At 37.8% G+C, this 16,192-nt stretch overlaps 1 protein-coding gene across 2 annotated transcripts; it reads left to right on the forward strand.

The window, feature by feature from the left end:
• Positions 1 to 2,963: 2,963 nt before the first annotated feature.
• Positions 2,964 to 11,379, forward strand: FRG1 (FSHD region gene 1). 2 transcript variants are annotated; one of them, XR_004166184.2, is made up of 10 exons: positions 2,964 to 3,115; positions 3,223 to 3,290; positions 5,248 to 5,370; positions 6,272 to 6,329; positions 6,512 to 6,626; positions 7,011 to 7,115; positions 7,864 to 7,955; positions 8,955 to 9,065; positions 9,964 to 10,059; positions 11,235 to 11,379. XR_004166184.2 is itself a non-coding variant. In XM_031588669.2 (9 exons), exons 1-9 carry the CDS (start codon positions 3,054 to 3,056, stop codon positions 9,998 to 10,000), a joined length of 771 nt encoding a protein of 256 aa, XP_031444529.1. In that variant the 5' UTR covers positions 2,964 to 3,053; the 3' UTR covers positions 10,001 to 10,843. The 2 variants fall into 2 exon arrangements, 1 of the variants encoding a protein (XP_031444529.1); XM_031588669.2 differs by lacking the exon at positions 11,235 to 11,379 and having other exon boundaries at positions 9,964 to 10,843.
• Positions 11,380 to 16,192: the final 4,813 nt, after the last annotated feature.

A 16,192-nucleotide genomic window follows, 5' to 3' on the forward strand; every position in this document is an offset into this window, starting at 1 on the left:
TCCCAGGATCAGAATACGTAAGGATGACCTATAATGAAAATAAAACTACTTGTATTTTGAAATTTCTTAACCTGCACTTATTTTTGCAGCTACAGCAGCATCTGGTGGACAAACAACAAAATATACAGATAACGTGCTTCCATCAAGTAATATACATACATACACTTTAAAATACAAACTGTTATGAATTGCTTTTGTTTACTTTAAGTCAAAGAGGAAAAAAATAAAACAAGTCTAGCATGGGTAATTTTTAAAAATGTTGAACTTGGAAATGCCTCTTAAACAATGCTTTATATTCTTAACCACGAGCAGTCAAGACTTTCTTGTTTCATAAAATACAATGATATCACCTTTTCCTCCTTCCAGGAAAGCATTTGTATTCTTTGAAGCACTGCTAACAGTGAATCAATCTACACAGGCCCACTGTAACGAGCATTTACAAGCACCCCCAAGATGCTAAGGCTGCTCAGTTAAGCAGTCAAAAAATAAAAACAATCACAAATAAAGCTGTCAAGTTGAAGAGCCAGAGTTATGAAAATAATTGAGGGCCCCTGAAGATTTTCTCTTCATAGAATCAAGGCCTGAAAACAAAAATAAAGAGGAAAATAATACCCAAAACAACCAAAGACACTTAAGGAAAACTTAGCACGCAATCTTGAAGCAGACTGATCAGCATGCTGACAGGCATTCTTTTGCTCCACTCATTTTCTCTAATTCCTATACAAATTGCTCTCTTATTTTTCATATTCTCTTATAGGTATATTTGTTCAGAAGCAGTTACAAAAATATTTAATGATGAATGAGAGTCATTCACCATTGCTAAAATTGCTCAGTGCTGAGGCTTGACTTAGTTTCCTATGGCCTGCAGACAAGAGATTATAGTATAAAAAGATGAATATACTGACTCAAATGTTTTGGCAGTGAATAACACGTTTTATCTACCACCAAAACCAAGGAAGGAAACAAAGTAACGACCATTCTATTAGTGGTTATAAAATCCTAAATTGACAGTACCAAAATGATTCTAGAAGTCAGGCAATAACCTCTAGAAAGATGAAAACAGAATATATGTGAGGATGTGGTTTGAAAGAATGGATGGAATACTAATAGTATAACCAGGTTTCCATCTTCTATTTAGAAATCTGGATGTTCTCTTGCCCTTGCATACGGGACCTTCACAACTTGACTGGATGTAAGCATTTGCAAATACAATGATCCCCTGATTTTAGCTCCATTAAGAAATCAGAAGTCATCAGCAATGATTCCATCACTGCCCAAAGCAATATTAGTCTCTGCTTTTTCAGTTTTTATTTGGAGAACTATTTGCAAAATGCAAGTTCCAGGGACTAGAAAATCATAAGTCACATATTGTCTATATAGCAGCACCTTGCTTCAAGTTACCCACTTCCCAAAGACTGACCACGGAGAGGAGTGTCTTTCACTGACAAAGTGCAACAGATAAAGACACAGGCAGGAAGGTAGCCTATTTAGGACACGCACACGCACACAAAGAAATAAATAAAATTCTGAATGTACAGACATGAACAGCTTGACTCAAGTATCACTTAAGTCCTTGCCTTTTCCCACCTTCCTTCTCTCCAAAGCTCAAAAATGGAAAAAACTCCTGAAAGCCCATTCCAAATATTTTCACAGCATATGTAACTATTCCCATACAACTTCACAGCCCCCCGAAAATGAGGTTATTCATATTAGGCACATAGATAAAAGTTAAAAGCATTTCAGTTAGAAATGACAGCGTCCTGCATCCAATCAGAGCACCTGCAGAAGACAGCTGCAGTCATCAACAAACTCCAGGGTCATTCACTGGGAAAAGATACACCTGTGGAGTTCTACCACCTGGCTGTGATTTCAGTGATTTTAAAGGTCTTGACATAACCGTACTTAAGAATCTCACTTATTACTTCTAGAACCTCTGCAACCCTTAGTAGATAATAAAATCAGAAATCAAAAGTTAGTAATACAATGTGCATGCCTGTGTATCTCTGCAAGGCAAGATTTGGCAGAGATGCTATCTCACATTTGACTATCCAGTATCATCAGAGGCAAACAAACTTTGGAATGCTAAACCCCTTTAATTAACAGGCTAGATGGCAAAACATACGTTACAAATGACTGCTCTAGTTTGGACCCCAATTATACATGCATTAGGAAGAATATTCCCAAATGAAGAAAGTATTTGTTGAGAAGATGGGAAGCTTACCACACCAAGACAAAGCTGGCCATGCCCTACAAGAAAGCCAGGGGATGGATTTTACTCTGTGGCATGCCAAGTAGCTACATGGATGGGAACAACTGTCATAAAGCTCATTATGCTCCAAATATAGCACATTTGGCAGACTTACAAGCTTTGTTTCCATGGCTTATCGTCTCAGGCCTCCTTCGAAGCTCCTGCTCCAGTGTAGCCTCGTACTTCGTTCTGCCATGCCACCTTCGCCATCCCCTCCGCCACTCAGCAAGGTGGCTGCCCACAAACGGTGTGCTATGCATCTGTCCTCATGATGGGCGACAGCACCCATCTCAGCAGCACCTGCCAGGCCCCTCAGTGAGCCCCAGCACACACCAGAGGGATTTGGTGGGCTCTTTGTTCCCTAGCACTGAGGTTTAGTAGCTCTGCAAAGAGGGGACTCAACTGAAGCAGAGCTAGAAGCAAAAGGCAAAGGGTGATATGATTTTAAAACTCATCCTGCCAGTATCATGTTTTTGTTGCCCTCTTTCTTTTATGCTTTAATTAAAAAAATAAAAAAAATTAAACTTTTTGTTACTTATACACATTCACTACAGTAAATATTTTATGTGCGGATTCAGACAATTCTCCTTCCCTCAATGCAGCGCAGGCAAAGCCAAAATGTCGGACCGCGCAAACTCCCCCGCCTAACTTTCTCCGCCACGCTTGCAGAGCGCGCGCTGCCACCATGCGGGAAAGTGCAGGCGTGGTTCGAACCCTGGCGGAGCGGGCGGGGAGGAAGTTTGCCGCTCGGCGGCTTCCGTCCGTGGCGCATCGCCGTGTCCCGCTGCGCCCGCCGTAGGCAGACATGGCGGAATACTCCTGCGTCAAGTCCACCAAGCTCGTTCTCAAAGGGACGAAGGAAAAGAGGTGAGGCTGCCTGCGGCTCCGCTCCTGGGAGCCAAGCCACGGCACGGCGCTGGCTGCCGGGGGTTCATCGGAGGTGTGCTCTTATCTTTTTACGTCACCCTTTGTAGCAAGAAAAAGCACAAGAACAAGAAAAGGAAAAGGGATGAGGATGCAGAAGAACAACTCGATATCGTTGGTAAGCAGCTTTCTGGGAGTTATGTGACTTTGTGGCAGCTATAGAGGACAGCAGAAGTGGAAAAGATTGTCATAGGATTCTTAAAACTAAGTGTACCCTGTGTTCAGGTTTGTAGTCACTTGTCACCATGTTTGTAAGTTCGAGTCTTTCCAGCTTCTTTTTTGCTCAAGTATGTTCATGTAATAGTCTCAAGCTCTTTATTTGTTTGGATCTCGTTTTGGGTTTGTTTGTTTGTTTTGTTTGTTTGTTTGTTTTCCCCAGAAGTATTTTCTGTAGATAAACTTATAATGCTCTTGTATATATTTCTACATGAATAACATGTTTTCTGTTATTTGACGTTTTCCTAGTTTGGAGAACCTGTGCTTTCTAGTCTTACTCAGCAGTAGTTACTTCTTGCTTGAGTTCTTTAGCTCGCTCATACCATCAGTTCCCCTGGAAGGAGGTTTTTGTTAGCTTCTAGTTCTAGTTTGTCATGCTGCTGTTATGTGTTCACATTATAAATTTGTTACTGTTAATTGAAGTCGAAGACATAAACATTATTTTGTATCCAACTGTAACTTCACTTTTTTTTTTCCTAAAAGAGGAGGATCAAAGTATGTATGGTTTTGAGAGAGAACACAACAGACTGTCCTTCAGTGCTGTTTGTCCTTAATTTACCATAATTTCACTTCACAAAAACAGCTAAAACATATTCAGTTATGAGAGATGCAGATATATACTGTAGCACCATGCTCCTAACAGGATAAATGTCATTTTCTATTTTGTGCTAATGCACTGCAAGGAAATTTGTGCCTATTTCTCTGTTAAAAGACCACAGATGGGAAGATAAGCTACTGTGCTTCACCAAACATCTCAGATGTTTTGCATCCTTTAGCTTACTTCAATTTCAAAAGAAAATGCTGGAAGAGATTTGGAAAAATCATATGCTGATGAATTTGCATTGCTTGGGGAGCAATGGCTTAAAATTTGAATGTAGGAAAGTTCCATACAAACATGCAGAAGAGCTTCTTTGTGATAAGAGTGACAGAGTGCTAGAACAGGTTGCCCAGAGAGGTTGTGGAGTTTCCTTCTATGGAGATATTCAAGACTTGTCTTACCTTGCTTACCTGTGTGACCTATTTTAGGGTACTTGCTTTAGCAGGGGGTTGAACTCAATGATCTCTTGAGTTCTCTTCCAACACCTGTAATTCTGTCATTCTGTAATCAGTAAACTCTGACTCTACAGGATAAGCAAATTTGCTCCATGTGTTCTATAAAGATAAAGGAAGATTATTTCTGCTTGAGAAAGATAAATTTGCTGAATTTACCATGAGGAAAAAAGACATCATATTTTAATTTATTAAAAATAATTACCTTAATTAGGCAGAAAATATTTTTAAGATAATAGGAGGAAATGTTACCTGTTTAAATATATAAACACTGTAATTCTAGTTCATGCATGTGAGCAGGGTTATGTTGGTAGAACTCTATGAAGCTTAAATGTTCAAACATTGTTCAGTGGGAAACATCATAAGTCTAAGAACTGCCATTCGTATGAAGTAATTTCACAGAAGATAACTTAAAGGTTTCTGTTCTGTTGGATATGTAGCAATTGGCTGTGACTGCAAAACTGCAGGAGGCTGATCCAGAATAAAATAAGACCTTCCTTGCAAGGTTATCTTCAGCTAGATCAGGTGGATGAATCTAAGTGCTCTGCAGTGTTATAGCACTACAGAGGGATGGAGAACAGGAGCCAGTGATCAGGAATAGCAGGGTGGATAGAACAGCAGGATAGCCTGTTCCAGCAGCAACACCATTAAATTGGTTGGGTATTTTAAAATAATGTACAAAAATCTTAAAATACTATCACTATCTATAGGATGTCAAGACTCTGAATAGATACAGAAATAATGACTCTGACTGCAGTCAGAAGTTGTGATTACTCCATTAACTGTGATGGTTATTTTATTTGTTTTAGGAAACTGGTGGGCTGTCAGTAATTTCGGTGAAATTACAGGAACTATAGCTATAGAAATGGATAAAGGAGCTTACATCCATGCCCTTGATAATGGCTTGTTTACGCTTGGAGCACCACACAAAGGTTTGTTTCAGGAAATTTGGAAAAAAAATCAGTTTTAGTAATGAAAAGCATAAATGTAGTATCGCTCAAAGGCAAACAGTTTTACAGCTAAAGGCAGTTCATTACAAATAATGCAGTAATCTTGGCTTTAGCGTGACTGAAACCTAATGACTAACAATCAATTTCACTTATTTCTTCTTGCTGTTTTATCTGTATAATAAATTGAACCACACTGGTGATGATCACTTGTTACTGGATAAAAAGCAATTTAACTTATTAAATTCTATAAAATCTTTATGGTATCAATTTGAGAATGAAACTCAAGGCAAATGAGTTTAAAGGATTATTGCTGCATCCTCTTCAGAATGTATTGGTTTTGCCACTGTGCAAATGTGTTATGGAGGGGATGACCTTGTCTTCTACTTTGAGTCTCAATCATCAGTCAGATAAGAAATGCTCCACGACCCTAACAGTGTGTTTTGTCCATAGAGTGAGTTCAAACCTGTAATGACAGTATTATCTCACTTTGGTTTTGAGGAATGGAGAGGCTAGTAGCATTTTAGGTTTTAGGGTTCTGTTGCTGGAGACAAACTGTAATTTTGTTATTGAGAAAATAATATTACAATGAAATATTACAATGAAACATCACCAGGAGAATTACAAAATTCATGACTGTAAATTCCTCAGAACAAGGACTATATTTGTGCTGTTTTACTTGAATGTAAGTAAGCACTTCCATTGTTTTTCTTTAAGAATGTGGATATCCTAAAGAAATATTTAAAGAAAAGTAGTATTGTAGATTTCCATAGTATTTAGCAGTGGCAGTTGTATTGTTTTTCAGCTTGTTTGAAACTGCACTGTTAACTGGTTAAATACTGTGTATAACAAGTACTACGTAACTAATGGAACATTCATTCCTAAGATGATGAAGGCCCCAGTCCTCCTGAACAGTTTACTGCAGTGAAGTTGTCTGATACAAGGTAACTACTGTAACAAAATGTTACAAGCCTTGATATTTGCTTTCTTTGTTTCTGATATGAATACCTGTTTTTATATTCTCTTAAAACATTGCATACTAATAACATATTTTTGATTTATTGAAAATTGTGAATTGCTTTAAATCAAGATGTTCTTCATTGTTTCACTGCATTTTCCCTTTGAGGATTGCTCTGAAGTCTGGTTATGGGAAATACCTGGGTATAAATTCAGATGGACTTGTTGTCGGGCGTTCAGATGCTATAGGATCAAGAGAGCAATGGGAACCTGTCTTCCAAGATGTAAGCTGCTTAGGATAATTCATTCAATGTTCCTAGCATTTGACTGCACTTTGACTTGCGATCTGTATTGACAGGCAGTAAAATGTTGTTTACCAGTTGCCTTTTTGCAATTTCTTTCATATTGTGAGTTCTTATCTTCTGTTTTTCCAAGTATGATGTAGTTTTTGTATTTCTTTAGGAATTATTTTTATGTACTTCAAGTTCCTGCATTTTGGCAGCTGTATAGGAATTTAGAATGAAGAAGACTGCCAACTAGCTGTTAAATGTCTACATGTAAAAGAACAGAATACATATACAGAGCTTTCTGTTGTATTGTAAAGAATCAATGTTACCATTAAGGCTTATATACAAATTTTATACTAACAGTATATGATATTTCTGCAGAAAAAAATGGCATTACTAGCAGCAAACAGTCGTTTTGTTAGGTGTAATGAAGATGGAGACATAGAAGCCAAAAGCAAAACTGCAGGGGAAGAAGAAATGATAAAGGTAATTACCATATTCTACAATTAATACAGGCTTGGCATTGATATTCAAGCTTACCTAAGTACTTCTGTGCTACAGTTTACTGAGGGCATACAGATACAATTGCTTTCTGTAAGCTACCAAGTGATTTGGCCATAAAAGAGGCAAATGAGCTCCAGGAATGCCTAACCTGAGCTACTTACCTATCTACTGGAAATACTTATGCCACTAAAGAAGTGGTGGGTAAAACCCTCTCTGTGATACACCAGATAATTCTGAACTGCTTGGAACAAGAAGATGAATTCTGACTGAACCAGCAGTAGACAAGGGTTATCCAGAACGATGCTGGTGCAGAAATTTCATGTAAGAGGATGTGGAAATACTTCATTTGGACTTGAAAAACATGTGCCTGCAGATAAAGAGAAGTGTGTATTAGTCAGAGCAATAATACCATGGACTCAATCTCTCAGAAATACATTTTATCCCTGATGTAACTCTTAACAATTGTAATGGTGCTTCTTTGATGGTGGAATTACATCCTACAGTATTTTGAAGCACTATGCTTAATCCTTTTCTGTACTATAGGAAGCTCTTGCTTTTATTGCTAATTTTTCTAGTTAACCAATAGTTAATAGTTAACTGGTTTGAAAGCTGAGAACTTAAAGTTACTGTGATTCTCATTTGGTTATGAAGGATATATTGTCTTTTTTTAAATCAAAAATTGCAAGTTGAAGAAGACATTTTCTATTATATATTTTCTTCTCAATAATAGATTCGAACTTGTGCTGAAAGAGAAACTAAGAAGAAAGATGATGTTCCACAGGAAGACAAAGGAAATGTTAAACAGTGTGAAATCAACTATGTGTATGTAGTTGGGAGCTATTAACAGGTTTAAGCAACTTCTTCCTCTTTTTTTGGGGAGCTTCTTTGATGAAAGGGTCAAACGCCCAACCAGTTGGTTGCTTACTTCCTCCTACTTGGCAGCAAAAGGGCATAAAACAGGATGAGAAGGTTCATAGGTCAAGATAAACAGAAGGAGGTTGCTTACTAGATAACGTCACAGAGAAAACAGACAAACTTTGGGGGAAATTAACGTATTGCCTCTTAAAACAGATATGGATAGTAAGAGAGACAAACAAAAATTAAAAAACCTATCTTTCCCGTTGCTCCCAAGCTCAACTTCACTCCAGGCTCCTTCCACACCCACCCCCCCAACTAGGGACTGGCCAGTACAGGATAGTTTATCTTTTTCCATGCTTTCATTCACTGTGTTCCCCTGCTCTAATGTGATCCTCTTCACTGGCTGTATGGGAATATCAGCTTAGGCACCTGGATCACCTCCTCTTTCTACTTTGTCCTTGGTGTTCATACCACGCTTACTGTTTTTCTTCCTCTCCTCTGCTTGTGTGTCATCTTTGTCCTTTCTTAGATGGTTTCACAGAGGCATCACCAGCTCTGCTAAATAGACTCAGGTTTGCCATGTGGTGGGTCTGTTTAGCATGGGGCACTTCCTGGCCTCTTCTCACAGAGGTCACACCTGCAGCCTCCTCACTACCAACACCTTGCTCCTACACCCAATGCACCTTCATTCCTGTCTTGTTTTGCTAGAAGGTGAAGGAGTTGAAGTTCTTCAGAATTTTTAACCATATCACATTAATCATGCATGGTGTCATTCCCACTCAGTGCCCCAAAAAACTGAGTAGTTTTCACATAGATAAATTTTAGTGCACTTCTGGTAGTGTGATGGTTTGTTAGATTTTTATTAGGCCAGTTGTCTACTGCAAGATACTCATCACAGTTGTTTTTACTGAAACACAGAACTTGAAATAAGTTACAACTCTTAACGTTTTTTTCCCCTTACAGAAAGAAATTCCAAAGTTTCCAAGACAAAAAGCTGAAAGTAAGCAAAGAAGATACAAAAGCCCTCCGAAAAGCCAGGAAAGAAGGCACTTTTCATGAAGCGCTCCTTGACAGGTACTTTACTGAGAAGAAATAATGCACTAATTTAAAAGTTATTGGGAGATGCAGTTACAGTAAAATTGGATACAAAAAACGGATAGATTTCATGGAGGGGAAGGCAGGGAGGAGGTGCAGATATGAGCACTTCCTCCCAGGTCAAAATATTGCAGCAACTCATATGCATTTTTGTTGTTGTTATTTTCCAAGTTTTTGCATATTTACCTGAAATTTCTGGATTGGGAAATTCATCAGAACTGAATCATTTGGGCATCTCTAGGTTTGCTCAGTTTATTGAGTACAGAGGAGGTGAGGAATGACTCTTTTTAATAACAAGAAATAAGCTTTTAACTTTTTCAGTACCCATAGTACCTTTTGGAAAGGGGAGAACTGCATTTTAAGGAGAAATAGCATTTATTAATAAGTCTTCAGGTTATTTAGTGAGAATAAATCTCTTATTTCCCCAGGGAGCCAAGAATACAGAAACTGCCTTGAACTTTTAAAATGTTTTGTATGGTATAAATTCTCATACATTAATTCATTAAGTGGAAAATGCAGAAGTCTACTTCTGAGAATTCGTAATTGTAAGCGGTGTGAAAAAATTCACCACAGCCATCATAGATAGAGTATCAGTTTCAGCTCTCACTCAGTTTGGATTCCATCCCTCAGAGTGATCTGGCAAAACACAGGTCCTGACTTGAAAGGATGTACAAGGTTAATGTTACACACTACAGTTGTAGCTCCTTAAGAAAACAAAGTTAACTGGCAGAACCTTAATGCTGTTGGGTGTTTGTGTTTCTCAAAGCAAACAAAACAGAAAGTGCTTTCAATGTCTGCTTAAGATTTGGAGTCAAATAAAACATTCAGATGCAATGTTCAGTTTTTAATGTTTTGTTTCATTCCCCTTTCCACACAGGCGAGCAAAAGTGAAAGCAGATAGATACTGCAAGTGAGAACCAGTTCATCCATTTTCTTCTGCGTCTTTGATTATATGATCATACAGAGAACACAAGTAAAATCTTTTATAATTGTTTTTACAAAAGCTGTTTTGCTGATGTTTTTATTATGTTATTTTTAAAGGACTGCATAAAAGCTGTAAATAAGCATCAACCTACTCTCAAATTTGAATAATAATTACTATTAATATTATGCTGCAACTATATGCTATTGAACCAGTAATATAATTACTTAATGGAAGACAAGTTATTTGATCCACTGATCTCCCAAGGTTGATGAAAGAAACCTGAGTTCAGAGACTGATAAAGGGCAGATGAAAACAGCAGAGTTGTCAACAATAAAATATCATTAATGCATTGAACTGTCAATAAATATGTAAATGCCTCAAACAAGCAAGAGGAAATAAATAGAATACATCATGCCGGTTACTGAATAGAACATCTGTGGAACCATCCAATGCAGAGGTAGAGACCAGAGTGTTCAGACTTCATAAAGCAGTGTTTGAAACAGACCAATTGCTCAGATTGATAAATTACAAAATCCAGGAGCTGGTGAAAGTCTGACAAGTCAACCTTATAACAAATGGAAATGCAATTGTCTTGTAAGAAAAGGGACTGACTATCTTGTTGCAGGCTCCTCATTTAACAAGAGGAGAAGGATAACTTCAGTCAAACTTGCTAGTTTCTTTAGGGAATAGACTTTAAATAATCTTTAATAAAACAGCATTGCTTTTCATAAGGTCATAGTGTAATGTGTATTCTTGATATCTTGTATAAAATATGGTTTCCTATGTCTGTTCTGATTACCAACAAGTTTCTCAATAAAAACATCTGTATAGGAACTACCTCAGATCACTTACTCTCTCTTTTTATGTAATCTACTTCATAAAGACTACTTGGTAACAATGTTGAGGATTGTTATGGCAATAATTTGAGCTCTCCCCAGAGCCCTTACTAACTGTCAATATGAACTGCAGAAATAGTATAAAGTTGTTAGCTAATGCAAGATAGTGATGACTCTAAGAAGCACAAGAACAGACCAATAAAGTCTAGGCATGTAATGGCAATTTAAATTGTTCTAATTTTATGGCTGGTCTTGAGGAAAAGCACAGAGTTTAAGTACCTCATAATTGTTGAAACCCACTACTTAAGTTTTCAAGAGTAAAACAAATATTAGCCGGAATGAGAAGATTAGCCAAGGTCAGTAATAAAAGCTTTTTTTTTTTTCCAGGAATTTAGAAAATAAGGAGATAGCCTAGAAAGATTTATGATACCAAAAGAAGAAAAATTCCGTGGGCATTGATGATACAATGTAAGGACTCTTTAATTCGTGTTTTCAGAAAAGCAAATAAAAATTGAGACTTTTCTCTGAAGAATTCTTCTAAGCTTTTCATACTTAGTTTTTTCCAGCCTGAGTACAGAGATTTTGCCAGAGGACATTCTTCTCTAATGCACTGAAGTTTATTGAATTTACACATACTATTCATTTGATATCTGTTCTGCAAGAATAAGCATGTTCACTAATTCCTGGCATAACTATCTGTTTTGGAATGAGTGCATTTTCTTCCCTATTTAGTTTGAGAAATGAAATGTGTCCCCTCTGTGGAGCTGGTTTGTGCAACTGTTGGGATGATTCTGTTTCTAACTTTCTCATATGTACAAGGTATTAGAGACTTTCCTGTGATTCCAGCTGCTTTGTAAGATTCTGTGTCTTAATGCTGATAGAATACCAAGAATGCAGAGAAATTAAATACAACTACAATTACAGACTAAATCACAAAGTGAGAATTCTTCTCTAAATTTTCACGTGTACAGGAGATCCTTGAGTAGCTGCTTTTTGAACTAAAATGATTTTCTGCAGAATTCTTTTCCCCCATTGGCATCCCTTGTTTAATTATTGTGTTTCAGACCACACTGTTAACAAAACTATAATAGTATCAGGTGACCACGTAAACTAATCAATCAATCACTTTGCCTATTTATAATGAAGATATTTAATTTGATAGTGTTAAATTGTTAACATTTTATTCGTAGTTCTAATACAAAACTTTGAGATTGCTCTTTAACTTGTAGCAGGAGTGGCTGAAAACTATACTTATCAGTTTCTATTAACTGCACATTCTTTCAAAGAAAGCAATTGTTAGAAATATCGAAGTGTTTTCTAGTAAGACTACATTAAAACATTTGCAAAAACTGTAATCAGCAGAACTGATCTTTGATTATAATTTTACAGGTATCTTCAGAATTTTGTTAAAATTCCTTAATATGTCAGTAATCAGGTATAAAAGTCTTGTCTGTATCACACATGAATATTTGGCATAAGGGTATGGCTCCAAGAAAAACTGAAAGCATATGAAGTAGCTATTGTCAGTGGTAGGCTGCCTGCTAAATAGTTTAAGACTTGGGAATCAGAATGTACAGTTACGTTGTTCAGAGAGAAATCTGTCTGGTACTTTGCAGTTTTGAGAGAGAGAGAAGTCAGTGTATCTGGGGATCTCTGTGTCAAAAGTAGCTACCCCCCAATTTTCTAAGAGAGGCGAGAACAAGCAAAATCTTTCTTTTAAGAGTTGAAAGAGAACCATGTAAGCACAGAGCATGGCTAGCTATTTACCAGTAATAGAAAAGGTCAAAGAGATGAAGCTTAGAAGCTTTTGAAAAGCAGTGTCTGTCTATGCTCTGTGATTCCCTTTTTGTGGAGGAGAGGTTTTGCTACCTTTTTCATAGCGAGCAAAGGCCATATTGTGAGTTCTGGTAATTGCTAGAAAAGATATGTTGAACCTGCCAGGAGGTCTGCCAGAGCTGTGAACACTGAATTTGCAGGGAGAAGATGATTGCTGGCAAAGCTTCTGTCTAGAGTCTGAAGAATTACTGTGTGAAAATGCAGCATAGCTGTGGGTTTTGCTGTCATAGAAAAAAATGTAATTCATTTTTACCCAGTGTTCCAAAGTGTCATCCAGCACCAAGAATCAAGCAACGCTCATTAAATAGCTGTAGATCCCATGCCTCTGTCTGGAAATGTAAATAACCTGTTGTACAACTGTTGCAGCATCACAGACCTGGAAGTGGCATACTGACAAAACTGTTTACAGAAGCATTGGGAAGCAGGTTGCACCACTAGAAGCAGACTGTACACTGGGGTAATTGTTTACTGAGCTGTTAGATAAGCAGACAATATAAAGTGGCTGTGACAGGATTTTGTTTTTCACTGTTACTTTCAATAATCTTCAGCTCTCAATAACTTCACAATTCATTGCAGTTTTCCTTGATCAACAACCACTGTGAATATGCTGATGGTTGAAAATTGGCTGATGTTCCAGCATTTATTCTTCCTTCCAAGAATATACTGTTTGAATAAAACTCTGTCTGTTACAACTCATAAAATGATTGTTCAAATGCAGAGGCAGCTGGAAGCAGAAATCTGATGCACTGCTGAAGAAAAGCCTGAGAATTATCTGTGGAAAGGAATTTTCCATTTCATGTTTAATAATTTAAATATAAGAATTAATATATATAGTTTTTTTATATATTTATAGTTTTATTTATATATATAGATATATATAAAAATACCCACATGGTGTAAGTATGAAAGTAACCATAATTGACAGTAAAGGAAAACTAGAACTTAAAGGCAAGTTTGTTACAGAGCTAGGAAGAAGCAAAGCAAAAAGAAATGTCACAACAAATAAAATGAAACTGTCCTAAGTACAAGAGGGATCGCTGGATTTAGCAATGGACTGGCAGTGATGGGGGAAGGAGTTGGTGGAATGAGAGTATCGTGGTAGAGCGTTTCCTTCTGTGTTGGGACTAACGGTACTAATGATATACTGAATACTTGCTGGAAATGAAAGGTGTCCTGAGATAGTACAGAAGCAGAGATCTGAAGTATTTGCTGAAATGTTATTCCCAGGAGAAGGAAATCAAAGGTACGACAAAATAGCAAATAGCATCATGTCTTAAACTCTTGCTATAAACAATGCATTGGTATATTTTCCCATTTGAGACATTCAGAGATTTTGTTGGTGATCTTGTCTTATGGGAGTGGGAGACTTCTGGAGTCTCCAGGAGTATTAGCAGAAAGAGCTTGAACTGAAACACAGTGAAAAGGGAATCACTTGTGAACTCTTTATTTCTGGAGAAATTGACAGATCTGGTATGTGGATAGGTACTGAACAGATGAATTTGAAAAAGTAAAGGATAGACACAAAGTACTGATGGTATCACTAAGTAATGACACCACCTTTCAAGCAATACAGTTAATGAGTAAACCACAAATCTTAAAACTGTTTTTCTTTTGACTTGGATTTTGGAAAATTGCTTAGAATAGCCTAGGCAATAAAGTGGAGGACCTAATGTAGTGTGGACCCTGGAAACCAGGTGTTCTGATAGGAATCTGGCAGAACAGCCAGTCAGAAAAACACGGGTATTGTAAGATGTGAACTGTTCTTTAAGCTTCAAATTTTGTTACTGGTAAAATAACCTGAAGTACAGGGAGGTCATTTTCCAAAGTCCTTGTTGACTTTTCAGAGTTAAAAATGTCTTGAAGGTAAGAAAGTATCTAAGTTAACTGTCTGCTCCAGAAATGAAGTGTGAGCAAAATGTGCTGCATGAGTTTAGAAAATAAAAGGTCCAATTCAATCTGGTTATTCCTTATCATAGACCAGAAAAATATGTTTGGGTACCTGCAAGTAATTAGAAAACCATCTTACAGGTATTTGTTTTCAATAAAAAATTGTGGCTGGGCCCCTATAGAAACTGCTCAATTTCTAGTTGTGAAAGACAGTTCCATGGCAGCATCAAGTTCCTTGTGTTACTCCGTACTTCTCATTTCCTAAATTTCTTGGTTGGTTCTGTACCTTCTTCCACCAGTGTATAATGGTTTGTGCAATTCCAAGCTTAGATTCTGAGCTGATTCCTTCCTACACACTGCTGTACATCCTCTGGCTTTAATGCCTTGTAATTCTTTTTTCCTTTCCTATTTCTTAATTTGTGCATGTCATGCAACCTTCCAATTAACTGTCTGCCAGGGACATGTTTGTTTTGTTTCCTTGCCACCATCCGGTTTCTATGAGAATTAATTACATAGCCAATGAAATCACAAATGCTTGGGTTTTTTGTGTGCCTAAGTAGATGTAGCATACAGAACCTGAGTTGGGCACCAGATAAAGCACAAGATGTAAACTAAACCACAGACTTCCTAGAAGGTTTTTAATACTTATACATGATTTGTGCCTCATATTATGACAAACATACCATTTATTCTATAGTAGTGAGTAATGACAGGTAGCATGCCTAGACTCATAAATCTACTACTCTGTTTCTCATGGTGCTAAGAATGGCTCCAGTTGCAGGTTTCCTGCATCGTTAAGCAGGCAAGGCAGGGAAAATGCTTTCTTCCTAAGAAAGGTGACCGCCTTGCATCTCATTACCATAAAACTTGCCTGCTTCAAAGAATCTCTCAAACATGCACGGTAATTACACAAAGTGAAAACTGGTGCCACAGGTTTGCTCTGAGTGTTGCCTAAGAGAGAATTTTATTTCATGTTTTCCTGTGCTTGGATTAAGCTTTCCCAGCAGGCTCCCTTTCACTCAGCTCGCAGCAGATCACGCTGCAGCTGCTCAGCTTTGCAGTTCTTATGTCTGGAACCTCAAGAGATATTTTACACGTGCTTTATTTTTAACACCTCTTTCTTGGAACCAGAATCGATAAGGACGTTCTGGGGCTTTGCTGTGGGCTTGCAGTATGCTTGCCTGATTTTCAGCTGCTGCAGCATCTGTAGAATACTTTCTATCACTCTATTTACTACCTCAGTAAGAAATTTTCAGGTAAAATAAACCTCTACCGCTGCTACAAGCATGTAGTTTGAAAGCTAATGAGCTGCTTCTGTACATCAAACTCAGCACAAAATATTAATACTGGGCCAACCTCTCATTTCCCGTGGGATGGATGTAGAATCAGTGCTGTTTTTGCTCCTGCGGAAATACGACTGAAAGTCCTCTGCCCATCAAGGAAATAAAAAGAGGGGTGCTTTTGGCGGCACGACAAAGTCTCCCGCCACCTAGGGAGGTAGCTGAGGTTTAGTTTTGCCCACGCAGGGCACGGGCACACAAAGCACCCCTAACGCAGCAAGCGCTGAGAGGCGCCGCGCTCAGCCGCGCCGCCCCGCCCGGCAGCGCCCGCCGCCACCCCCG

The sequence above is a fragment of the Phasianus colchicus genome, chromosome 4 (genome assembly GCF_987193195.1).
Source record: "Phasianus colchicus chromosome 4, bPhaCol1.hap1.1, whole genome shotgun sequence".
In the NCBI taxonomy this organism is placed as follows: domain Eukaryota; kingdom Metazoa; phylum Chordata; class Aves; order Galliformes; family Phasianidae; genus Phasianus; species Phasianus colchicus.